This window comes from Triticum urartu, chromosome 6, assembly GCF_003073215.2.
Source record: "Triticum urartu cultivar G1812 chromosome 6, Tu2.1, whole genome shotgun sequence".
In the NCBI taxonomy this organism is placed as follows: Eukaryota; Viridiplantae; Streptophyta; class Magnoliopsida; order Poales; family Poaceae; genus Triticum; species Triticum urartu.
Genome location: NC_053027.1, coordinates 532,950,913 through 532,978,381, shown reverse-complemented (window position 1 = coordinate 532,978,381; position 27,469 = coordinate 532,950,913). Strand labels below are relative to the sequence as shown.

The 27,469-nt window shown below is 45.6% G+C and overlaps 2 protein-coding genes across 2 annotated transcripts; one reads left to right on the top strand and one right to left on the bottom strand.

The window, feature by feature from the left end:
* Window positions 1-8,001: 8,001 nt before the first annotated feature.
* Window positions 8,002-9,122, top strand: LOC125512713 (ethylene-responsive transcription factor ERF018-like). Its single transcript, XM_048677806.1, has one exon. The coding sequence runs from the start codon at window positions 8,122-8,124 to the stop codon at window positions 8,809-8,811; it is 690 nt and encodes a 229-aa protein (XP_048533763.1). The 5' UTR covers window positions 8,002-8,121; the 3' UTR covers window positions 8,812-9,122.
* Window positions 9,123-13,554: 4,432 nt separating this feature from the next.
* LOC125514957 (probable polygalacturonase) lies at window positions 13,555-17,021 on the bottom strand. The gene is made up of 5 exons (XM_048680344.1): window positions 16,307-17,021; window positions 15,685-15,805; window positions 14,925-15,173; window positions 14,484-14,637; window positions 13,555-14,321 (listed from the first exon to the last, which is right to left on the bottom strand). Exons 1-5 carry the CDS (start codon window positions 16,742-16,744, stop codon window positions 13,796-13,798), a joined length of 1,488 nt encoding a protein of 495 aa, XP_048536301.1. The 5' UTR covers window positions 16,745-17,021; the 3' UTR covers window positions 13,555-13,795.
* Window positions 17,022-27,469: the final 10,448 nt, after the last annotated feature.

Below are 27,469 nucleotides of genomic sequence, written 5' to 3'. Positions count from 1 at the left end.
ACATGGGTCCTCTGAAGCAGGACGTCGTCGCGGACGTGTCGACGGCGAGGATGCGGGCCGGGCATCGTCGACAACAAAATACTATATGCCGCAAAAGTAAAGTAACATTTTTTAAATGATGGATTGTGATGATTTCATATATGCAAATTCTAAATTTTATAACTAAAAATATAAGAAACTAAAAAAACATCGATCATCGTCTAACAATTTGAAATTAATCTAATTCATCTAGCTAGCTAAAACTAACATTTCCAAAATTTCTAACATTTCTATATAACTAACATTTCTATAACATTTGACATTATATATATTATAACTAACATTTCTACATACTATTTAACATTAATCTAATCTAATTAATTAATTCATCTAAAACTTTGTATGAAAAACAGAAAAACAGAAAAACTAAAAGCTAAAAACAGAAAAATTGTGTGTGTGCGCGCGTCTAGCGTGTGTGTGTAGTGTGTGTGTGTGCATGTAGTGTGTGTGTGCGCGCGCGCGTGTGTGTGCGCTACGGTCGGCGCCGGCGCCGGTGTGCGCTACGATCGATTGGAGGGAGGAGAGGGGCCGGGGGAGGGGCTCACAGCGCGCGCGGGCAAGGTCGAGGCGACGGCGACGGCGAGGGCGAGGTCGATCCAAAGGCGACGGCGACGGCGAAGCGAGGGGATCGGCGACCGGGACGGCGACGGGGGTGCCGCGGAGTCGACGGGGACGACGCGACGAGGACGGGGGCGTCGCGGAGTCGACGGGGACGGTGCGACGGGGGCGGCGACGGCGCGGGACGGGGCGGCGGCAGAGAGAAGTGGGAGATGAGAAACTGAAAATTTTCGAAGTGTTTCTTATATAGGGGACACCTTTAGTACCGGTTGGAGCCACCAATCGGTACTAAAGGCCTGTTTTGGCCAGGCCAAGCGGGGGGAAGCACCCCCCTTTAGTACCGGTTCCTGGCTCCAACCGGTACTAAAGGCCCCCACTTTAGTACCGGTTGGTGCCACGACCGGGTACTAAAGGGGGTGCGCTGCCAGGCGAGAGGCGCAAAAGTTTAGTCCCACCTCGCTAGCCGAAGGGCGCTCACACCTACTTATAAGCCCCGCCGCCGCTGCTGTCTCGAGCTCCTCTCTAAAGCAGGCCTTCTGGGCCTACCTCTGCTACTCTGCCCTGTGGTGCCTATTGGGCTTGCGGGCCTGCATCCTGGCCCAACAACAGGTTGGGTTTCTAGTCGTATGCACGCCGCTGTGGCCCGGTAGGTGGGCTTTTTTCATTTAGTTTTTTCTTTTCTGCTTTATTTATTTTGTTTTATTTATTTTTAGTTGTTTTTTGCTGTATTTAGAGTTTCTTTGTGAATATTTTTGATAGTTTTTAGAAACTTTCAGTTAGTGCCGGTAGTTTTTAAATTTGAATAGTTTAAATTTTGAATTATTTGAAATTTGTGTGAATCACTAGTTTGTGAATAACTTAACTTTAAAAATACATTTTCCAGTGATTCTTTTTTCTTATGTTTAATATTAGTGTGTTTTATCATTATATTCAATTTGGTAATGCTTAAGCTATTTAAAAATGAAATGCCTTTGTAACGGATGAGTTTTCGTCCGAAACCCTGATACTTCGAAACAGATTGTCCATTTTGTACACGAAGTGCATCCCGTTTTTGCGGTAACCCTCTCTACTTTTTTGCACATGCTATGTGGGTGAAATTATGATACCATGCCAACTTTCATCCTTTTCTGAGTTCATTTGAAATGCTTTTCAATTTCAGGGTCATTTAGCTGAAAAAATCAATAAATGCATGAAAGAATTTGCTTGCACATAAAATTTCTTCGCGTTTCAAATGCCAAAACACATAACTAGCTACCCTAACTATTACAGAGATTCCCTCCTGGGTGTGAAACACAGAAGAAAGTGATGATAGTTAAGCCGATCACATCCCAGATCTTTGGGTGTGAAACTTTTTCTTCGCCTGTGTCCCTTTGCGTCGTAGCCATGGAAAATCTTCATCATTTAACGGGATGCTCGGGTCAATATTCACTGTGAATGGAGCAATTTCATCAAACTTTTCATAATCTTCTGACTTGTCTGTCTTGTCATCCACTCCCACGATGTTTCTCTTCCCAAAAAGAACTATGTGCCGCTTTGACTCATCGTACGATGCATTCGCTTCCTTATCTTTTCTTTTTCTTGGCTTGCTAGACATGTCCTTCACATAGAAAACCTGTGCCACATCATTGGCTAGGACGAATGGTTCATCTGCATACGCAAGATTGTTGAGATCCACTGTTGTCATTCGTACTGCGGGTCTTCCGTTACCCCGCCTCGTGTCATATTGACACATTTGCACCGAAACAAAGGGACCTTCAAACCACGTCGATAGTCAAGTTCCCATATGTCCTGTATATAACCATAATATGTTTCCTTTCCCGTCTTGGTTTCTGCATCAAAGCGGACACCACTGTTTTGGTTGGTACTCTTCTTATCTTGGGCGATCGTGTAAAATGTATTACCATTTATCTCGTACCCTTTGAAAGTCATTATATTCGAAGATGGTAACTGGGACAGCAAGTACATGTCATCTTCAATAGAGGTGTCATGCATGGTACGTGCTTGCAACCAGCTGGCGAAACTCCTGGTTTGTTCACGTGTAATCCAGTCATCAGATCGCTCCGGGTGTTTGGAGCGTAGCAAATTCTTGTGTTCATCCATATACGGAGCCACCAAGGCGGAATTCTGTAGAACTGTGTAGTGTGCTTCAGTGAGAGAATGTCCGTCCATACATATTATTTGTTCCCCTCCTAGCGTGCCTTTTCCATCCAGTCTGCCCTTATGCCACGATTCAGGAACACCAATCGGCTTAAGGTCAGGAATAAAGTCAATACAAAACTCAATGACCTCCTCATTTTGACGGCCCTTGGAGATGCTTCCTTCTGGCCTAGCACGGTTATGAACATATTTCTTTAAGACTCCCATGAACCTCTCAAAGGGGAACATATTGTGTAGAAATACAGAACCCAAAACGTTAATCTCTTCGCATAGGTGAACTAGGACATGCGTCATGATGTTGAATAAGGATGGTGGGAACACCAACTCGAAACTGACAAGACATTGCACCAAATCATTCTGTAACCTTGGTATGATTTCTGGATCGATTACCTTCTGAGAGATTGCATTGAGAAATGCACATAGCTTCACAATGGCTAATCGAACGTTTTCCGGTAGAAGCCCCCTCAATGCAACCGGAAGAAGTTGCGTCATAATCATGTGGCAGTCATGAGACTTTAGGTTCTGGAACTTTTTCTCTGCCATGTTTATTATTCCCTTTATATTCGACGAGAAGCCAGACGGTACCTTAATACTGAGCAGGCATTCAAAGAAGATTTCCTTCTCTTCTTTGGTAAGAGTGTAGCTTGCATGACCCTGATGTATGCCGTCTTTTCCGTGCATACGTTGCTGGTCCTCCCGTGCCTCAGGTGTATCTTTTGTCTTCCCATACACGCCCAAGAAGCCAAGCAGGGTCACACAAAGATTCTTCGTCACGTGCATCACGTCGATTGCGGAGCGGACCTCGAGGTCTTTCCAATAGGGCAGGTCCCAAAATATAGATTTCTTCTTCCACATGGGTGTGCGTCCGTCAGCGTCATTCAGAACAGGTTGTCCACCAGGACCCTTTCCAAAGACCACCTTCAAATCCTTGACCATATCATGTACATCAGCACCAGTACGGTGGCGAGGCTTCGTCCGGTGATCCGCCTCACCTTTGAAATGCTTGCCTTTCTTTCTTACGGGATGCCTGCTCGGAAGAAATCGACGATGTCCCAGGTACACATTCTTATTAGCCAAATATATACTGTCAGTACCGTCCAAACAGTGCGTGCATGCGCGGTATCCCTTGTTTGTCTGTCCTGAAAGGTTACTGAGAGTAGGCCAATCATTGATGGTCACGAACAGCAACGCCTTTAGGTCAAATTCTTCCCTCATGTGCTCATCCCACGCACGTACACCTGTTCCATTCCACAGTTGTAAGAGTTCTTCAACTAATGGCCTTAGGTACACATCAATGTCGTTGCCGGGTTGCTTAGGGCCTTGGATGAGCACTGGCATCATAATGAACTTCCGCTTCATGCACAACCAAGGAGGAAGGTTATACAAACATAGAGTCACAGGCCAGGTGCTATGGTTGCTGCTTTGCTCCCCAAAAGGATTAATGCCATCTGCGCTTAGACCAAACCATACGCTCCTTGCGTCATCTGCAAACTCCTTCCCGTACTTTCTTTCGATTTTTCTCCACTGCGACTCGTCAGCGGGTACTCTCAACTTTCCGTCTTTCTTACGGTCTTCTCTGTGCCATCGCATCGCCTTGGCATGCTCTTTGTTTTGGAACAAATGTTTCAACCGTGGTATTATAGGAGCATACCACATCACCTTGGCAGGAATCTTCTTCCTGGGGCGCCGGCCCTCGACATCACCAGGGTCATCGCGGCAGATCTTATAGCGCAATGCACCACGTACCGGGCAAGCGTTCAAATCCTCGTACTCACCGCGGTAGAGGATGCAATCATTAGGGCATGCATGTATCTTCTGCACCTCTAACCCTAGAGGGCATACAACCTTCTTTGCTTCGTACGTACTCTCGGGCAATTCTTTGTCCTTTGGAAGCATATCCTTTATCATTACCAGCAACTTTCCAAATCCCTTGTCAGATACACCATTCTCTGCCTTCCATTGCAGCAATTCCAGTGTGGTGCCCAGCTTTTTCTTGTCACCTACGCAATTCGGGTACAACAATTTTTTGTGATCCTCTAACATGCGCTGCAACTTCTTCTTCTCCAAATCACTTGCGCAGTTTCTCTTTGCATCGGCAATGGCCCGACCTAGATCATCAACGGGCTCATCTGATGCCTCTTCTTCAGCTTCTTCCCGCATTGCCGGCTCAGCTTCTTCCCGCATTACCGGCTCAGCTTCTTCCCCCATTGTTGTATCATCGTATTCAGGGAACCCATGGCCAGGATAGCTGTCGTCGTCCTCTTCTTCTTCATTGTCTTCCATCATAACCCCTCTTTCTCCGTGCTTGGTCCAAACCATTATAATGGGGCATGAAACCGGTCTTAAACAGGTGGACGTGAATGGTTCTTGACGTAGAGTAATTGTGACCATTCTTACAGCGAGCACATGGACAAGGCATAAAACCATCCGCCCGCTTGTTTGCCTCAGCCGCAAGCAGAAAAGTACGCACGCCCTCAACGAACTGGGGGAGAGCATCGGTCATCGTACATCCATTGCCGGCTCATCTTCATTACACAACACCGAATAGACCAAATTAATACAAGTTCATACATAAAGTTCATACAACACTTAAATGCAACAAACAAATAACTCTCTAGCTAAAGCATTTAAATGCAACAACAAATACGATCAAGATCGCAACTAAGGTAACAATGGATCCAACAGCATAATGATACCAAGCCTCACTATCGATGGCATATTTTCTAATCTTTCTAATCTTCAAGCGCATTTTCTCCATCTTGATCTTGTGATCATCGACGACATCGGCAACATGCAACTCCAATTCCATCTTCTCCCCCTCAATTCTTTTCAATTTTTCTTTCAAGTACTCATTTTCTCTTTCAACTAAATTTAACCTCTCGGCAATAGGGTCGGTTGGAATTTCCGGTTCAGATACCTCCTAGAAAAAATTTCTATGCCAACTTGATGGGCATAATTTGTCATAAACACGAAATGCAACTAGTTTTTAAAGAGAATATACATACCACATCCGAATCATAACAAGGACTAGGGCCGACGGGGACGGATATCAAAACCATGGCACTATATGTATAACAAACAACGTACGGGTAAGATAATTATACGAGTAACTATATATCCAAATCACAAAAATATCAATTTTTATATAAAATTTCATGAACAAGAGGCTCACCACAAGGTGGTGCCGGCGACGGGACGGTGCGGGCGATCGACGGTGGCTACGATGGAGATTTAGAAGGCACTAAGTAAACCACACCTACATATGCAAACTAAGTGTTATTTTTGACCTCAAATTGCATATAAATCAAATACTAGCACATATATATATATCCTCCCAAATTACTAAACTCACAAATTAATCACTATATAAACCAATGCAAGAGCTAATCTAGCAATGAGAGATGAAAGGACAAAGTTGCTAACCTTTGTGATCATTTGAATGGATGAGGGCCTTCAAATCTTGACAAATTTTAGGCAAATTTTGTGATGAACTCGAGAGGAAGAAGGGAAGAACAGAGGAGAGGGCCGGAGAGGGGAAAGGGGAAAGAACAGAGTGCTGGTGGACGAAGGGTTTATATAGGACGACCTTTAGTACCGGTTCGTGGCACGAACCGGTACTAAAGGTGCTGGAGGGGCCCCACTCTGACAACATCCTGCCACCACTCTCATTAGTACCGGTTCGTGGCACGAACCGGTGCTAAAGGTTCGCCACGAACCGGTACTAATGAAAGCGGCCCGGCTATCCGTTGGAACCGGCACTAATGTATAAATTAGTGCCGGCTCAAATACAAACCGGCACTAATGTGCTTCACGTTTGACCATTTTTCTACTAGTGTATGAAGCAAAATGAGTGAATCTATACTCTAAAATATGTCTATATACTCCCTCCGGTCCTTTTACTCTGCATATTAGGTTTGTCCGAAGTCAATCTCATTCAACTTTGACCAAGTTTATATAAAAAATTATAAACATTCACATAACAACACCAATATCTTTAGATTCATCTTGGAATATATTTTCATATTATATTTATTAGATAGTATAGATGCTAATAATTTTTAATATAAATTTGGTCAAACTTAGTAAAGTTTGACTTTCGGCAAAACCAATGTGCAGAGTAAAAAGGACCGGAGGGAGTACATACATATGTAGTCCGTACTGAAATATCCAAAAAAAGCTTATATTTAGAAACGGAGGGAGTACAAAGATAACAAGGGTTTTATTTGTTTTGGAAACATGAGTGTTGTGATGAGCGAGGGGTAGATATCAGGTGATACCATCCTTCACATGCTCCCATGATCCAAATTTTAAAAAATCGTATTTAGGTCTTACAAGAATTCTGAAAAAAAATTGTGGATGTTCAGAAGACATATGTTTGCATCTCCTAAAAAATTCAAATCGAGATTCGAAATGTACATTGAAAAACAAAAAAGACAAATCCATAGGTGAACAGTGCCATTTTTGACACTGTTCATGGTTTGTGGTTTGTCTTCTTTTGACACTATTCATTCTAGATTTGTCTTTTTTGTTACTCAACGTGTATTTAGAATTTTGATCTGAAATTTTTAGGGGTTATCGACATATGCTTTGTGAACATCTATAAATGTTTTCAGAATTTTTTGAAACATATCCAAATGTGGCTTTAAAAAAAATTGAAGCACGATAGCAGGTGAAGGATGGTATCACCTTATATTTTCCCCGCGATGTGCCTCAAGATTAACAAATTCACCATAAGTGTCTTGCTATCGATGGGACCACTGGCTCCCACTTAGTAAAAATATTCACACATGTCATCAAATTTGGACTTTGATCCCTCGTGCCTCATTATTCTAGTAGCATAAGCACTGTAGAGCTTTGATTGACTTCTTTGCAGAAGCACGGAGAGTCAGCCCTGTTGTCTCCCGGCGTCAGCAATGATCCTGCCTAAACCTTCAATAATTAGCTGGCACTGTATATGTCAAAAAAATTCGTGTGCATTTTAGTGCAGGTCTCTAGAACCAGAGAGGCCCCAATTAGGACAGGAAGACGACGACCGACTGCGGCCCCACCGAGCAGCCACACCCGGGATCGCACGCGTAGCCAAAGCGATCCCCTGCTAGCTGGCCCTACGACTCGCCACGTGGCCAGGACCATGCACGTCCCCGTCCGACGCGCCATTTCCCGCGAGTCAACGCGCCGCGCGCGGCCCCGGCGACGGTATAAAGCGGCCGCTCGCCAACACCATCAGCTCAGCTCCATCGGCAGCAACGCAGCCAGCCAGCGGCTACTACCCTTCGACGACCTACAGCAGCAGCAGCACGAGCAGGCTTCCATCGACGACGACGACGACGACGACGACTAGCTAGCTTCTTCCGGACAGCTTCCGGCATGTCGACGTTGTCGCCGGTGAGCGGGGCCGCGTCGCCGGAGGCGGAGGGTGGCGGGGGCAGGAAGTACAAGGGCGTGCGGCGGCGCAAGTGGGGCAAGTGGGTGTCGGAGATCCGGCTGCCCAACAGCCGGGAGCGCATCTGGCTGGGCTCCTATGACGCGCCCGAGAAGGCCGCGCGCGCCTTCGACGCCGCCTTCGTCTGCCTCCGCGGGCCCGGCGCCGCCGGCGCGGACCTCAACTTCCCGGACTCGCCGCCCCCGCCGTGCCGCCACAGCGTCGACCCGCAGGAGGTGCAGGCGGCCGCGCTCTCCCACGCCAACCGCGCCGCCGTCTCGGTCAGGGAGGCGGCCGCGGCTCTCATGGAGGACGACTGCTCGCGGGCGCCGGCCGCGCTGTCGACGGAGCAGTGGCCCGTGACGCAGCCGTCGTGGGCGCAGCATGACAGCGGCATGGACATTTTCGGCGACGAGGTGGCGGCCGCGCCGGACGGCAGCATGGACTGGCGCTCGGTCATGGCGCACCAGCCGCCGCTCTTCTCGCCGACGGCCGGCTGGGGCAGCAATGCGTACGACTTCCTGCAGGTGACGCCGCCGCCGACGCAGGGAGACGAGGACATGGAGGAGTGTGGCCATGGCGCCAGCGCTTCCCTGTGGAGCTTTGACTCCCGAGACTCCTACTTCAGATACTAGTTCTCTTCTTCTTTTTACGGGTCTATACATCATAGTATAAACTATAGTTAACATACTTTCACTGCTGCAGTTAACCTAAATGTGCAGAATTTCATCAGGGTGCATTGCAAAGAGTATTACAATTGCATTGCCTGTTTTAACACTGTCTACAGCCGCTCTCCCCCCGCCATATTTGTATCTTGCAAGCGGATAATGCAAAAGTGAAGCTGAAAAATTGTATTGCCGCTTAAAGAAAATAAAAGAAAATGTATATGGATGTACTACCAAGGTCACAGTCCCTTGTCTAAGTCAACATCATGAGCCGTCCTATGTTTTCGCGTTGAGATGTCTAGAGAAGAAGGCAACCGAGATTAGATCAGACTGCTGCTAGTACGATTGACATAGACATCAAAATAGATGGACCCCCATACCAAGCTTTTCAAACAGCACATTCAACATTTTTTGCTATATTCGTGAGATCTCATGTCAAGATACATGTAAAAAAAATTATCCATTTTTTGTATGTTTTGTCACTTGAGTATGACTTAATTAAATCTCAGTTGATTGAGATCTAGCCGCGCTCTTACTTAATTACAGGGCAACAATGCTCTACACAAGGAGGGAAGAAACAATTACAAGGGTGGAAGAAACAGCACCCCGAGACTAGCTAGATGGGGCAGAATAAACGTTGCAATCTCGCAGCCAGGTGAAACAACATATATAGTGCACTGCTGCCTACTTTTCTTCAGAGGATCGGCGACGACTTCGCGAGAAGAAAAGTCAAGGATGCTTTGTCTGGAACAAAAAATCTCGCTCTGATTGATGAAAATATATGCAGGGATATTCAAGGGTAGCTGCATGAGACGCACACACTCAATTCCATGTGCAAACCAAACGCTGGAATGATAAAGAAAAAAGGGCTAGATCAGATGCACGCCACACCACACAAGCCCTAGCTAGGCGCATATCCATGGGCAACTTGCGATGGTAGACGAGTCGGGGCGTCGTTTTCAAGCATGTGCCGAATAGCAAGATCCGAGCATACAATGCGCTGTGTGCAATTGTGACACCTATACGTCTAATCTGGGTCCGGTTTATGTGTCTGGCAACAGTTCCAACTGAGGCCCGAAAAGGACGCGCGCGCACTAGCGAGCTGTTGCGTTGTCTCTCTTGTCCTTCCTTGGATGCAGCATCTATCAAACAATTACTACTAGTAATATTGGAGTTTTGAGAAATTTTACTCTCTTTGAGATGGCTTGATTGCCGCTGCGAGAATTCTGAGTATGAATCGAATACCGTTTCCTTGCCATGCATGTGGCCCGTTATGCCGTGTCACACGGGAAGAATAATCGATCTTGGGAGGACACGGCCGGGTGGAGCATCTTGGTGGGAGGAGACGGGAGTGCAAACCATGTCTAGTGTCACCATCCAAGCAGCAACTCGGTTCGGACCCTAGTACGGGGAGCATACACGATTAAGATCAGGTTGTCGACGCACTCCCCATCATGCACGGTACACGCGATAACGAAATGAATTGAAGATGGCGTGGTGTGTGCGCGCGTGATGGGCACGCTACACATATTTTTTCCGTCGGCCACAGCTACTAGTCCTGAAAAATGTTGCAAAAATGTATACATAGATTAATAGCACCAAACCAGCCTCAGATAGATCATCAGAAGCATGTGCTTTTTTCGCACACACAAAAAACAGCACACATATTACTCCCTCTGTTCCTAAATATAAGTCATTTTAGAGATTTTAATATGGACTACATACGGATTTATACAGACATACTTTAGAGTTTAGATTCACTCATTTTGCTTCGTATGTGTCTGTATTGAAATCTCTAAAAAATACTTATATTTTGGAATGGAGGGAGTACAAACAAGCTGAAGTTCATCCATGGCAGTATTTCTGCCGAATTTATGAACTTTTGTAGCAAAGGGCCCACGCAGAACTCCATGTGTAGTGGCTGAACCCTGGAGGCAGGAAAGGAAAACTTCGATTTTCTTTTTCCTTAGGGGGGGTTATAATATTGAAGGTTGATCTCTCCATAGAATAATGAGTTGAATTTTCTTCAGTACTACCGTACTTTTGTCCTTGGGTTGGCTTGGCAACCAAACAGTCTGCACTGCACTTGACACTGCGCGCGGATATAATCCACGTGAGTGGCGTGCGTGTATGGCCTTTGGGTGGGGTCCTACGCTACTCCTCTAACCTCTAGCTACATGCATGGTTGGTTGCCCTGATTAACAGTAGTGCAACAACAACATCACTCCAGTTCAACATGCATATAGTGTGGTCATGAGCTTATCAAACAACAGTGGCAGGATAAAGAAGTGTTGTCTAAGAAATATGGCAAAAATGATTAGTTAGCATGAACCCACTGGAAAGCGGTCATCTTTAACTGATGAAAATATAGTACTCCCTCCGATTCATAATAAATGTCGTGGTTTTGAACTAACCTTAGTTCGAAACCGCGACACTTATTTTGGATCGGAGGGAGTAACACAAGTCTCATGGCATCAAACAAGCCTTAAATTTTCTCAAGCAGCACGCACAATAGACCATTCTGAATTCTGTAGCCAGGGACACATGCACAATAGACCATGGATAATTCTGTGGCGATATGAATTTATGGACTAATGCTACAGGCTGATCTCTCTATAGAAGGGAATTGGTTGAATCTTCTTCTCTGCTGTACTTTTGTCCTTTGGATATCAACCTACCCCAAATGCACTTTCGATTGCACTGGACAGTGCGGATATGATATTTCTCACCCACGTGAGTGGCGTGCGTGTATGCAGCAGGGCCGTTGGGTGGGGGTTCTACTACCTCTCTAGGCACACATGGTTAGTTGGTTACCCCTGATTAACAATGGTGATGCAGCATTACTCCAGTCCAACATGTACAGAGCTTAACAAACAGTAAGATTAAGTAACATGAAATTTTCTAAAATATCCCACATGTTTAGGTATATGTGGTTTCTAAATTAGCCGAGTTTCAAGGTATGCCGCTCTCATGTCAGGCTGGGACCTACATATCCTAAACCCCAACTTAGGAGAGCAGCATGTTCCCAAAGCCTCGATAATGATGAGGTAGTCACTGCCAAAGAATGTTCTTGCCCTGATCCATGACAAAATGATTAGCTTGTTAGCAATTTAGCATGGAACCAACCGGAAAGCAACTGTTCACAAACAGTGCTTAACATGTGGGGGCTAGCTGCACATTCTTCTGGGGTTCCTCCCCTTGTATATTCTAGCTGATAATCAGGCAAGTACTACATTGTTTTCTCCTGGGTGTGACTGTGACACTTGGCTAACGCGCAGGAGCAAAACATAAGTAGCAGAAGATTCGAAAGGCACGTGGTCAGATCTGCTAGATAGATAGGAGTAGTATATGGTATGGATTCCCTCCTGTCTGGACCACGGGCACTCGCACATATGCATGAATGGGGCAAGGGCCAACCCCAAATAAGACTTGCCTTCTGCCTCTGCACAGAATGCTTGTGTTAATTGCTAACAATGTGGCGTCCCTGCACCTCTCAACACGCTGCAAATCTTGGGTGGCTTCACGGTCCGTTCAGGATCAAGAGGATGCATCTAGAAGTCAACTACTAACTCCGGCAAAAACATACGCGGTGTTTTATAGAGACTGGACCATGAAACTGTTCTAACTTTGACTCCTACTATCAGTATATATCAGGTGAAATTATTTAGATTCGTCAAGTGAATATGATATATTATACTACTCCGTCCGTCCCAAAATAAGTGTCTCAAGCTTAATACAACTTTATACTAAATCTAGTGCAAAGTTGAGACACTTATTTTGCGACGGAGGGAGTATTACTAGATTTGTCGCGGACTCTTTTACTACACCTTAGTATTTATAAGATTTTCTCAGTGTGACTTAACATATATTCATACAAAAAGAAGTGTCGATCAAGAACACACACTGTTTTAGATTCCACTTCACACTTACTTTCAGTTGTCGAGCATTAGGCAGTAACAGATCCAGAGACCAAGTCAGTAGGCTGCACAAGTAAGCAAGAGGACGCAATTATCATCATGACAATAGTGACAACACAATAGAAAAATAAGAGCACATGTTTGTGAACGTCAAGTGGTTGTTGATGTGTGGCATCCAACAACAGCGATGGCCATGGAGGAGGATCTTATCTGTTCTACGGCAAAGAAGAAAAGCCCCAGCTATCTGAAACCCATTCCACCGGCTACAGAACGCCTACGATCCCTCGGAGCCACAGAAACCCCGGATTTCTCGCTATGGGTGCTCTTTTCTCTTCCGTGAAACGGTGGAAACGTGCATTTGTGGAGATCAGAACAAATTGCGGCCGACGAATGGTTAGAAGCATATGATGGGAATGAGTGAATCACCTGGCTGGGAGAGCGCGAGATTACCTCCCCGTTTCCAGTTCTGCTTCAGATTGAATTCCTCTTGATCACGGCTTTCGCTTTATCTGCCTTCCTGATTTCCTGTCATGTTGCCTTGCGGCTTCCACTATCCAAAATATGTCGGCAGATAAGTTTATGAAATGACCATGGCACTAACAATGAGATCCCAAAATGCAACTTATGGAATAATTATACCTTCTGCAACTTACTACCACAGGTGTGAGACGGTTGAAAATGGAAATGCAAGGAAGGTCCGAAATAGTTGCTATAAGAAAAATTGGCACCACATTGACGCCCGCAAAGATTACACGGTATCAAAGAAGTCTAAGTCTAGCGCAATAGAGACCAGAAGTTAAGGCCAAAACATTGCAAGATTACAAGGTTCTTTTCCACCTTTCGCAAGAACAGAATGTCAATGGTGGCCAAATAATTGGTGAGATACAAAGGAGCCAATGTAAGCAAACCTATGAAGAGGAGAATCTCCTCTGTATTTACAGTTCTACGACAAAAATATAAAAGATTAAAAAAACCAAAAAAATATGATAGTACCTAACTTACACTATTGAAAACCTATCAGTGACACAGTGTGTGTCTCATATATCATAATCAACTTCCGTACTGTTCAGCACTGCCCCACTCTTGAGAAGCTGCCCTTGCTCATCGTAGACATCTAAATTCTCACATGGTTTTGGAAATACTGACCCGATAACACGGCCTTCGATGTAGGAGCATTGGAATATATGCTTCTTCTTGTAGCTGATGCCTACTGACATGTCCTGGAAGGTGATATCCTTGATGGGGATGTAATTGCTGCCATGAGCACGGACAGGCACACGAACACCCCACCCGTGTATTTTTTTGAATGATATGCCTGTGATATCTGGGAAGGCATTTCTGTCATACCCATCATCAGCATGCTCATTGTAGTCAACCTTTATCACAATTGCAGCACGAACATTGTCGAAGGTTATGTTGCTGTAGGAGATATTGCGGATGTAGCCTCCTCTTCCTATGGCAGTCTTTATTCTCATGCCTCGCCTTGAATCCCAGATGCGTACATTCTCCACCATAACATTTGCAACTCCACCAGACATCTCACTGCCAATTGAAATTCCAGCACTGCACACAGACAAGAAAAAAAGTGTAAGCTTCACCTTTATACTCCACATTCTATGCAAAAGAATGTGAAGGCCCTGGTCTAAAACCAGTGCTTTGTCTTGAGCACCGGACTTGAAATAAAAGACTCATGCAAATAAATATTGTTTAAAAAGCAATATATACCTAACCAAAGATCGGACTGTCACATTGCGTATTAAGATGTTAGAAGACGGCCGCCCATATGCAATCCCATATTGATCCCATCCGCTCTTTATAGCAATTGCATCATCACCAACAGATATGTAGCAATTCTCAATTAGGACATCCTCACAAGAATCTGTACAATGCATAAACATATGTCAGCTGAAGATGCCTAATATGGTTTCAGTCCCAGATGATACTCCCTCCGTCCGAAAAAGCTTGTCCCTCAAATGGATGTATCTAGCACTAACTTGGTGCTAGATACATCCATTTGAGGGAGAAGCTTTTTCGGACAGAGGGAGTATACATCATTAGCAGATAGGTAATACTACAAATATGCAGATGCTTGAAGTAACGCCTGAACATTGCAAAAATAAATATAGGTTATACTGGAGTCATTAAAAATAGTTGCAGGATGAATACCTGGATCTATGCCATCTGTGTTCGGAGCACCGGAAATAGGAGCTAAGATTGTAACATCCGAAACAGTAACATTCGTGCAATCATATGGGTGGAAGTGCCAGAAAGGTGAATTCCGCAACGTTATATTTGTAATAACAATGTCCTTGGACCACATCAGTTGTACAAGTGGAGGTCTCGTGTTCTTCAGCATTCTTCTGCGATGCTTCAACCACCAAACTTCACCCTGGCCATTTATGCTACCATTGTGTCCTATTTAGCAGATTGAAAAGAAGGAAGGTCGTGATAGTTAAAGAGCTATCATCCAATGAATCATGAACATAGCATACCATAATTGTTCTGTTAGTAATTTAGTATACAATTGAGAAACAAATGCATAGTGAAACCACCAAAGTTCAGGTACTGCTGTTTCAGTGAACTTGCGTATTCAGTATTTACTCATTTAAAGATCACTAGAGAATATGCTATTCAAGCTATGGATATAATGTACTACTTTTAACGAATAAGCGGGGCATGAAATCATGCATACCGAAATCAAGTACATTCAGATTAGGGATTAAACAGGTCAAGCAGATGCTTTGTGTTATTGAAACAATCAGGCATGCTGGTATACTGTTACCATCACTAGATTGCTTAATATGCAAATTATGCACTTCTCTCACGCATGTTGCTTCATAGCTAACCAACAAATCCATGATAGGGTGTTATAGATTACACAGCTTGACAAGTTGATATTGACAGCTTACTTAGATAAAAGGCAAACCTGTAATGACAACATCTTTCAAATTCTGTCCATGAATTAGACTCCCGAAGCGAGGTCCTTTGCGCTCCCTCCCATATCCGTAAGATGGCAGTGCTGGCATCAGCGGCCAATCCCTCTCGTCCTGTCCAGAAAAATATTAGAATCCCAGCTGGATACACCTGCTAATCTGAAATCTGTGCATGATACCATGCCAGAGTCGGAGATTCAGAGAGCTAAGAGTGACAGTTCAAATCATACGACATTCCACCCAACTCTGAACACATTCCAAATGTTTGCTTTCAGATAAACAGCAATGTTTCGCCAAGCTAAAAGAAAGATACATGGTATGGAAGTTGGAATTAAACAGACAATGTGGTAATTATATTGTGCAATTATTACCCACCCATTGTCCAAAATGGGAACAATCTGAACATTGGTAATTTGGTATCACTTCAATCTTCAGTCCTAGGGACACATCACACAACAACAAATCCTTCTATTTTTACCATTGGTCTGTTTATCCATCAAACCAACTAGTCAAAGGGATTTAATTCAACTACGTGTTAGCCAGCCATGATCCACGCCACAACTCAATGGCACTTGAAAAACTAACCCCATTGCTCCGGTTGTAAGTAAAGCTCACCGTAATGCCGAGGATCTCGGCGCCCTCGGCGAGGAACAGGGTCATGTGGCTGGTGAGGTTGAAGGGGCCCGTGAGCCAGCGGCCGGGCGGCACATTGAGCTGCGCCCCGCCTTGGTCCGCGAAGGCCGAGACGGTCTCCACGGCGCGCTCGAAGGCCCGGGTGTTCACCGCCCGCCCGTCCCCGACGCCCCCGAAGTCGGTCAGGTTGTACGCCATCGGGCGCAGCCGCGGCGCCGGGCGCGACGGCGCGGGCGCCGGGCGGGGCCCGCCCCCGCCCCCGGCGACGAACACGGAGGCGCTCTGCCACAGGAAGACGAGCGCGAACCCGGCGACCCACACGGCGGCGAGCAGGGTCTTGTTGGCGGCCAGGAAGGCCGCCGCGCTCCGCCGCTGGCCGTGGAGGTGCAGCCTCCACCTCCCGCCCGACGTCTCGACCATCGCGCCGCGGCGGTCCGCCGGGGCGAGCGGGTCCTCCCCTCTCCCCCCGATCTCCCGATCTAGGGCACGGCGCGCGGCGCGGCGCGGGTTGGGTCAGTGCGTGTGGCGGGGCGCGGCGAGCGAGGGCTCCGAGGAGGTGGGCGGTGGCGCGGGCTTGGGGAATTCCGCCATTGGAGCGGTTGGTGCTGGGATGGGTTTATAGGAGGGAAGAAGCCGTTTGAGTGAGGCGGAAGCGAGGAGCAAACGGGCGTGGCGTTCGCGGGCGCGTGTTCCCTGTCACGGGCGCCGTCGAGGGGAAGAAGACGGTGAGAATCGTAGGGACTCGTGGCTTAGTATAAGCCATTGGATTTAGATCGGACGGCGGGATCCAATTAAACCCACGGCTTGTTTGGTTAAAGGTAGATTGGAGAGTGGAAATAGTTAACGCCGATAAGTACCACAGTTGTGGGCATTAGGAGGTCTGCTCACACATTTTGTGTGGTGTATAAAAGGAACAGCTCACACACCTACGTGTGGGCAAAAGTAATGCTCATACATCTTTTTTTCCCTCGCGACCTCTCTCACACGCGTGCGTGTGGGTGAAATAGATAACGCTCACATGCCCCGTACGTCAGGCCTCGTATCTCGTGGTCCCGCACGTCCCGCGTGACAGTCACCACGCGTCCTGCAGTTGCCATGGTCCAGACCCTCGTGTATGTTCGTTTAACTGTAGTTGCCATGTCGCTGAACTTCGGTTGCCATGGTTGCTCAACTGCAGTTGCCATGTATGGTCTGCTCTACTGCAGTTGCCATGATTTCAAAACTTTAGGAGTTTTCACCCACTAACACTGGGCAGTTGCCATGTAGCACTACAAAAAGGCAAGGCAAAAAAAACATGTTCGGGCAATAGAGAGAGTTGCCATGTGCTCACAAGCACGCTAGGGCAGTTGCCATGTAAAGAGAAAGTGTTGCCATCTACTTATGTGCACGCTAGGGCAGTTGCCATGTACCATGCAAAAACACATGACAACTCGGGTAAAAGAGAGTTGCCAACTGCTTACAAGCAAAGCTTGGGCAGTTGCCATGTACCCTGTAGAAACACATGGCAACTGACAGTTTTGGGTGTGGGCGAGGAGACGGGCGTGTGGGCGAAGTGATAAACACCCCCACATCAGCCCCCTCTGCGTGCGTGAAAACTGGTGTGTGGGCGAATTGCTAAACGTCCACACATCAACCCCCGTGTGGTGAAAAAGGACGTTTGGGCGACCGGACGAATGCCCACACACTAGCTTAGTCCTACGTGGCACACAAAAACTGCTAGAACGCGCCAAGATTCGTGCAGTTGGTTGGACGAGTAACCATGCGTGTGGGCGAGTTGGTAGGCGCCCACACGTGTGGGCGTTAGTGTTTTCGATAATTTAATTTAGGGGGTGGTTATATAGAAATTCATCTGTTTATATGTTGATGGTTTACCAAAAAGACTATTTATTCGCGCTTTGGGGTGGTAATTTATATGAAAGTAAGGCGTGGAGTGAAGACATCGGAATATACGTGGGCATATCTCGCTTGGCCAAAAAAAGCCCGGTGTTGAAAACCCAGGCCCGGCCCGAATACCGGGCCTACTAAATCGGGCCTGACCTCGACACGGCCTGGTCGGCCTGGCCCAGCAATGGCTAAAATATTGTTTTCCGCAAGCCCGAACTTGGCCTGATTTGCTCGTCGGGCTCAATTTCCAGGCCCGAGCTTGACCTGATGGCACGCTCAGGCCCGACCCTTTTTGGGATTTTCAGGCTGGGTCGGTTCGAGTTGCCCATGGCCAGGTATAATTGGACACATGCCATTCGAATAGGATGGAGGTTGGGAGGAATTGGAATGTGTAATATCTTGAGACTTCATCATCACTTATGTCATCATCTTTTTAATAGTTTTTTCGAAGATTAACTAACATGTCGCATGCCTAACTTCTCTACAACCCCCTCTTCCAAACTTTTAGCCCTTAATTCAACCATCTTGGATATATCAAGGTGGATCATTTCGCCATGTAGGAGAAAAGTGAATCTATTTTTCAGGAACATATGTGATGTTCATTGATGCAAAAAAATCATAACAATTAAATACAGGCATAATACAAACAATAACCAAGTTACCTTTATCTTAGGTCATAGTCCACACAAGTCTGAATCGCCTCCAAGAGGTTTAAACATTGTTTTAGAAACTTGCTTACAACGCCAAGACAAAGGCTTCACCATTGACACATCGACCAGTGACATGCTTCGAGCTTGGTAGGCATGATGGAGTCCACAGAAGACTGCAGGAGGAACACACTAGTCCGCAAGATCTAGTCGACCAGATCCTCCAAAACAAACCTTTAATGTCTCCATGTCGATGCCATAGACACGCCATCTTGACGGAAAAGGAGCCAAAGGGACTCAACGGTATCTCCACCCCCACCACACCTCTGCCTGGAAACGAAACCTAAAATCACAGAGCACAAAGGCCCCCCCCTCCCCCAACCCACCACCCAATGCTAGAGCGGCACTCGCGGGTGAGGGGGTGGGAGAAATTAGGCGAGAGAGACTATCTGAAGCCGATCGGAACCCTTATAGTGGTCTCTTTGAGCATGCACTAATAAAAAAATGAAATGATTTTGCACACGTATGAAACATAAGAACGTCTCCTTTCTCACATGAATTGAATCATGTAGTTCATATGAAATTTCTCACGAAATTATTGTGTTTCTACGGCAAGGTGATCCACTCTCCCCGTTCTTATTTTTGTTCGTTGCTGATGGCCTGTCTGCAATCTTGAGGAATAGGGTGGATACAGAGAATATTATGCCAGTCAAAATTTGCAGAAGGGCGCCAAGTATATCACACCTTTTATTTGCAGATGATACACTTATATTTTTTAAGGCATCTCGTGAGCAGGCGGAACGGGTGAAGACTTGTCTTGATCTATATGCTTCGGCTACGGGACAGTCCCTAAATTATAATAAATGTTCTATTTTGTTTGGTGAAAGTTGTCCAATGGTTGATCAACAGGAGGTGAGAGATGCTCTCAATATTCCCAATAGTGGTTTTGAGGAGAAGTATTTGGGGCTGCCAACTCCGGATGGACGTATGTCAAAGGGAAAGTTTCAGAATTTGCAGGCCCAACTTTTGAAAAGGTTAATTCAGTAGGGAGATGGCCATTTGGCACAACCTGGGAGAGAAGTACTAATTAAGTCCGTTGCACAGGCGTTGCCCACATATATCATGGGTGTATTTAAGCTTCCGTTTTCTGTCTGCGATGATCTAACCAATATGGTTTGGAATTTCTATTGGGGAGCTTCTAAAGGAAAGAGAAAGGTACACTGGAGGGCATGGTCAAAGTTACAACAACCAAAGTGTAAGGGAGGTGCTGGTTTTCGTGACTTTCGTATTTTTAATCAAGCACTTTTAGCTCGTCAGGCGTGGAGATTAATTACAAAGCCAGATAGCTCGTGTGCTAAACTTCTGAAAGCACGCTGTTACTCACATGGGAAGTTGGAGGATACTGTTTTTTCCGGGAATGCATCCTCCTCTTGGACAGCAATATCTCGTGGCCTAGACCTGCTTAAGAAAGGGTTGATATGAAGGATTGGTAATGGACAGAGTGTCCCTATATGGCGTGACAATTGGATTCCAAGGCCCTTTTCCTTCAAGCCAATTTCAGCTCAAGGTAGATGTCGTATGAGGTATGTCTCACAGCTCCTAAATGTCAATGGTTCATGGAATGTTGAACTTCTACAGACGATATTCTTGCCATGTGATGTCGTGGAAATTTTGAAAATACGTGCATCGCCGAGGCAGGGAGATGATGTGTTGGCTTGGGGCCCAGGCAAACTTGGTACATTTTCAGTTAAGTCTGCATATGACATGGCTTTTGAGGAGTCATGCAGGGCGACTGCCCAAGCATCGAGTTATGCGTTGTATGGACGACGAGCTTGCTGGAAGCTAATATGGGGAACAAATGTACCGCCCACAGTGAAGAATTTTGCATGAAGAGTTGTTGTTGATTCACTTCCTACATGGCAGAATAAAAACAAGTGTGGATTAGAGGTAACAAGTTTTTGTCCGGTGTGTGCAACTGAGCCTGAAGACAGTTTTCATGCCCTATGTCGATGCCCACTTGCAGTGCAACTCTGGGAATGCATGAGTGAGGTCCGGCGCCTGCCGAAATTAAAGGAGGTGTCTAACACGGGTGTAGAATGGCTGCTGGAGGTTTTGTATCCTTTGGGAGATATTGAGCGAGCTATGTTATTATTCACTTTATGGAGATGTTGGCATAATCGGAATGAGTTGGCACATAAGAAAATTCCAGCACCAATGGATGCTTCGCGCCAGTATTTATGCAGCTACCTTGAGTCGTTAATTGCTATAGCTCAAAATTCTAATTGTGATCCGGTGAAAGATAAAGCGGTGATATCTTATGATCCAGCGGTAAATAGGCCACATGAAATATCAAGAATTGTGCCTCCTGTTAAGTGGCTTCCTCCTCCCGAGGGTTGGGTGAAGCTCAATACGGATGGTTCCTGGACTAATGATGGAAGGGCCGGTGCTGGTATGGTGCTTCGTGATAATCTAGGCAACATTATTTACTCATCTTGCAGGGAGTTATTTTCATGCCGAGATGCCCTTGAAGCAGAATTATGCGCATGCATGGAGGGTTTATCCATTGCTATTCAACGGACGGAAATTCCAGTTTGTATCGAGATGGATTCACTTATAGCGGTGAACATGTTGAGGGACAAGGACATTGACAGGTCAATCTACGCGTCTTTGGTGGCAGTGATAAAGTACTTGAAGTCTCTTCGAATGACTAATATTGTTCATATCAAGCGTGGTCAAAATTTAGTTAGTGATTTTTTAGCTAGTTTTGCTAGAACTGAGAGTAGAACTGTTGTCTGGTTGAGATCAGGACCCCAAGAGGTCATCGATTTATGTAAGCAGGATTGTACGTTTGATGCTTGAGTATTATAAGTTTATCCGCAAAAAAAAAGAAATTATTGTGCTTTAATTACAAAAAGGAAACATAAGAAAATGCCCATGCTACAAGCATGGTGGTTGTGGGTGGCAGAACAAAGATATGCCTTTTTCACAAAGACAGGTTTATTTCCTCAAAGCCATTTCGGAAGGACACACAATTATGTGGGACGCCAAAGCTAGCTAACCATGAAAGGGATACGTCGAGTAGCAAAGGCTCTGTGTTAATTAGTGGCATAATTCGAGCCGTCGCGTCGTCCCGTCCGGTGAGACGCGACGCGCGGACGGCATTCTTCTCATCTTCATGTTGTTCAGGTGTCACTCAGCTCGATATGGTGGATTGGTTGGGGTTGGGCTTGACGTCGTAGCTACTCCTGCTGGGCCGCTGGGTTTGGTGAGACGCGCCCTCCTCCTCTGCCTGCTGGCCGACACGCCGCGTGCATGATCGCTTAGCTCATTTGACCTACCTGCAGATGCGAGCATGGTTTAAAATCCTGAACCGGCAATCAAATTTGTGAGGCGGTTCAGGTTTTTACTAGTCGGACCGCCGGTTCATCGGGTCATTTGCGACAAAAAACAGGAATATTTAAGGTGATTTTTTTTTTGATTTTTTGACCTCACATTAAATGAATACACATAATATCAGATGTAACCATTGGTAAATCAGAAAAACTGTTATTCTCCTAGTCTGTTATTGGGCCTATAGCATGCCTTGCCCGAGGGTTAGGTGTTTGATTCCCGATGATCGCTAAAATACCCTCTCATTTAGGGTTAGCAGCGACACCGCAGGCGATTCCTTGATCGCCGGGAGGATCGCTGCCTTCCACCCATACCGAATCGTCGTCCTTCAGGAGACAACGAGGGAGACATAGAGGGCCTGGGGCACGTAGCCCTTAATCCTTGTCGTCATGGCGGCGGAGATGGGATCTACGTCGAAGAAGTCTGGGAAGAAAGAAGAGATTGATCTGGACGAGATGCTTAAGAGTATGGAATGGCTTGATGAGGAGTTGGATGATGTGATGATCGGGAAGACGGACGCTAAGAAATCTGAGGTGGAGGCTAGATGGATGGCAATCACCTAAGTCACACATACATACCTTTCAGCTTGACGACGTTCTTCGATAACATGCAATTTATTTGGGGTTTGGCCCAAAAACCGAAGTTCTGAGAGGTAGGTGAGAACCTGTTTATCTTCCAACTATTCTGCCTTAGGGGTTGGAGGAAGGTCATCCACGGAGGACCCTGGCTCTTCAGGTGGTTCGTAGTGATCATCGAAGACTACGACGACAAGACGGACCCGGAGTCGGTTGTGTTGGATGGCTTGCATGTGTTGGCTCAAATCCAGTGGCGGAGCTACAATAAAATAACTGGGCGGGCCATCTTGAAGAAAGCCCAACGTTTGTTTTCATCCATGACCATTTCTGACTGAAGGCCCATTGGTTTACAGCAAAACTGGGCGGGCCACGACCCCGTTTTCCTTGCACTAAGCTCCGTCAGTGCTCAAATCCACAAGGTCCAGTCTATACCTTGAACCTGTGGTGGACCAGCTTGCTCGTAGGATTGGTAAAGTCAGAGAGGTGCAACTCCGTCCTACTCCCTCTACTACGAGGGTGATTATGTTCATGTGCGGCCAAGGGTTTTAACTACGAAACCACTAAATCGATTCACTCCGCTGACGATAGATGGGGAAGGTACACGCATGTTGGTAGTCAAGTACGAGAAAATTCCTTTCTTCTATTAAGTGTGTGGATTCATGGGCCATGGCCACGAAGAGTGTGGCATCGGTGTGTGGAAGGAGGAGGACAAAAAGTGAGTCAAATGGATGCTAACTCAGCATCGAACGGTTGCGTGCACTCAACCTATGGGTGTAAGATTTGTACCCGAGGAGGAAACGTGCGAGGGCGAGCCGGCACTGCTTGGCGCGCCTTTGTCCCAGATCATGGGTGAGGTGGCGGTGATGATACTTGTATGAGGAAGGACGAAGACAATGCAAATTTAGAGGGGGAATAGAGCAAAGAGAATGACACTCATGTAACAGATAGTGGACCTGTAAAGAGTGCCAACACAGAGGCAACGCAAGATAATGGGTACCTAGGAGATGGCATGTCAGAGCTTTATGGGGCTCAGTCCAAAAACTCAGCTTCGTTAGTACACGTGCAAGCGGGTTCAAAGCTGACTGGATTACTGGGAGGTGGCCTGATCGAAGTCAATAATAAGTGTGCTTCAAGGGATATAGTGGTCGCAGTGCCAGCACCTGCTGCAAGTGAGTCTTCGGACATCCAGCTAGTTCCCGTCTCTACTACCAATGCCACTGGTGACTTGCCAGCAGTGCCACCCTTGCCGCCAGTTACGTCTCTCCAAGGAATACCAACAAGAAGTTAAAGAAGGGCACTACTCAGAGCGGTGCAAACAACAAAACCATATATGCCCATTCGACAGACTCCCGTGCGGAGTCATGCTAGGCGCAATGAGTCTTTTAAGCTGGAATTTTCGTGGAGTGGGTGGCACCGCAACAATTCGGGAACTCCACGACATTGCGGGGAAGCTTGCCCCCTTAATTCTATGCACCATGGAAACTCAAATTGGTAGAACTAGAGTTGGGAGTTTAGCCGGTACGTTAGGTTTTGATAATTGTTATGTTATTGATAGCCAGGATAGAAGTGGTGGCATCGGTCTATTCTAGAACACCCCAATAAAGCTCGATTTTTTGGGTTACTTCTCTTATCATATTGATTTTGAAGTAGATGAACCGGATAGAGGAAAGTGGAGATTAACATGTGTCTATAATGAGTACCAAACACACCTAAGTCAAACTAGCTTGGAGTGTGTTAAAAGATGTCAACAGTTTAAGTGCTCTCCCCCGACTTTGCATAGGGGATTTGAATGAAATTCTATGTCCAGAAGAACACGAGGGCATGGAACAACGGAGCAATGCACATACACATGACCTTAGAGAGGCGGTGGATGTTTGCATGTTGCTAGAATTGGGGTATAAAAGTCGTTTTTGGATGTACTAGAAAAAAGTCTCACGAGGAAGCTTTACACGTGTGAGGCTGGATCGGCAGAGTGGTGCACCCTAGGTCGACCCGACCCTGTAACTGGTCCTGCCCCCCTCCCCGGTCTCGAAGCCAACTCTCACAAGGCCACGGGTTGACCCAGTGACTTACAATATCTGGGTCCCGTGTTCTTTTTTTTTTTGCGGAAGTGGGTCCTGTGTTCTTCACATCACGCATGATGATCCTAGCTCTTTTGATCCATGCCTGGCTTTCTTTTCTCACTATGTTAAGCAAATATAGACACCTTTTCTAGCTCATTCTCACACATAACCATGGCCGTTGTGTTCGCCGCCACAGGCCTGCGGCTACCGGACGCGTTTTTTTAGCAAGCCATGCACCACCTCGTGTGTCCACGCCTTTTTTAGCAATCCATGCACCATCTCATGTGTCCTCGCTGGCATGCATTCTTTGCGTTGGGCACAACCAGCATACCCAACGGGTCAACATGTACTAGCTCATCTGAACCAATTAGCGGAGCGCCTATTCCGCGACTTCAGCGTCGTAGAAGGGGACGAGACTTGTCTGCTCCCTGTGCGTGTCCCATCCGTGTTCCCGCATATGTGGTTTGATTTGATTGGAACAGAATAAGCCTTGAGCCCATCCTCTTAAAATATCCGTGTTCCCGCATATGTGGTTTGATTTGATTGGAACAGAATAAGCCTTGAGCCCATCCTCTTAAAATCAAGGGGGAGGGAGGGGGGAGATGATTAGATTAGAAAGGAAATAGGATAAAGTGGGAGCACACAGAAAATTGTATTATAACGCGAAAAACCAACAAAATAGTAGCACTCCCCACGAATTGAACTGGGGCCCTTATACAAATGTTCGAGTTTGGCTAACCACTAGAGCTACCGCATGCTAGTGACTCATTCTAGCATGAATAATTTAAGAACCAATGTAGCCACGCTATTTATTGTATAGTATCTCACTTACATTTTTGAGTTATTCGAGTACCTTATTAAAAACCTATTTTTTTGGAGAGAAAAAACGTGAACACATTTTAAAATTTCACGAACATGCATAAAAAAGTTGGCCAATGCAAAAAAGTTCATGAATTCATAAAAGTTCATCAAATTCAAAAAGAAATCATTGATTTTGGAAAAACTCACCGACTTTGAAACAAAGGTTCACCGATTTTGAAAAACGGGTTCATCGATATTGAAGAAAAAGTTCATCGGTTTTGAAAAAAGTTCATTGATTTTGAAAAAAATCATTTGTTTTTGAAAAAAATTCATCAATTTTTAAACAGAGTTCATTCAATTTCTAAAAAAGTTCATTCAATTTAGAAAATGAAAAAATCAAACTGTAGAAAAAAACAAAATAAACAAATTTGTTGTGAAGAAAACAAAAAAAAGAACAACATAACAAAAAAAGAACAAAAGAAAGAAAGCAAAAGAAGAAGAAAAGAAGGAAAAAGATGCAGCTGAACACATCGGGTGAGGGTGGCTAGCGTGGCATACGTAGCACGATGAGATCGCCAGTTCGAAAACCGGTGGTGGGCGCACATTTTTTCTGTTTCTAAAAATAGGAAAAAGGAAGATGGGTCAAGCCAACGCAAAGGAGAGGGTGTGAACGCTTGAAGTGTCAAATAGAAAACGCCCCCAATTAGATCTGACCCAGCCTACCCATTGGGCTCGCTTTTGTGGGTCGGGCCAATTACTCGTTGGGTCTCGACTTAGCCCATACTGATCCTGACTTGTGGCCAGGCAAATTTCTTCTCAGGTAGTGACCAAACATGTTTCTCAAAAAAAGGTAGTGACCAAACGTCCCCGGTTTCTGCCTTGCAAGCCCCAAATACCCAAAAATCTGCGGCCGCCTTACAAACCCCTCTCCTCTCGTTGGTCTCGGCCCAAACCCCAAGGCCGCGAAACCATTTCACGCACAATCCCCTCCTACGGCGAGAGTGTGTGGCGGCGAACCCCCATGCCTGCTTCGATTGGCGGTATGGCATGCATCAAGAGCGCCCAAAGGCCGGTCCTCATTACGTCGCCATATCTTGCTGCCGGTACCGCCAGAGCTGGCACATAGGTTGGGAAAAAGGGGCCTTGGACCCTAAGAGGGGAGGGCCCCAACTACAAATTGTACTAGTAAACATCATACAATTATAAATTACATTGAAGTATTATTACATGCATAAAATAGAGTCTTAATTTGCAGGAGCACAAGTTTGCACCACATGCCAATAGTTTATACCACGCAGATGCACAATAACTTGACTGGCGAAGTTGAGTTTAGATGCATGACTCTCTCTTTATGATGGATGTATTAGTATCATAATGAAATTTATGATAATTAGATTTCAATGTTTAAACCAATCCATGATTTTTCACTTGAGAAATAGGTAGGAGATCTCATTTGCACGAAATCAAACTAAGTGAATCGAAATGAGTATGTCAGATACTCGAATCATACGCAAAAGTACAAATCAAGAACATATTTGGTTCTTCGATGATTCTATTACTGAGCCCAACTTGCACATCACATTTGGTATGCTCTAGAGGTTTCTAGGGATATGGTTCCCTAATATACACTAGAAATCACTATTTAAATATTTATGATTTAAAATTCTCTACCATGACATTCAATAATATTAAAAGATATATGGACACACGCATAGATATGCAACAATATGCATATATACTATACAATTTATGCAATATTAGAAAATTGATTCGAATGATTTTTAA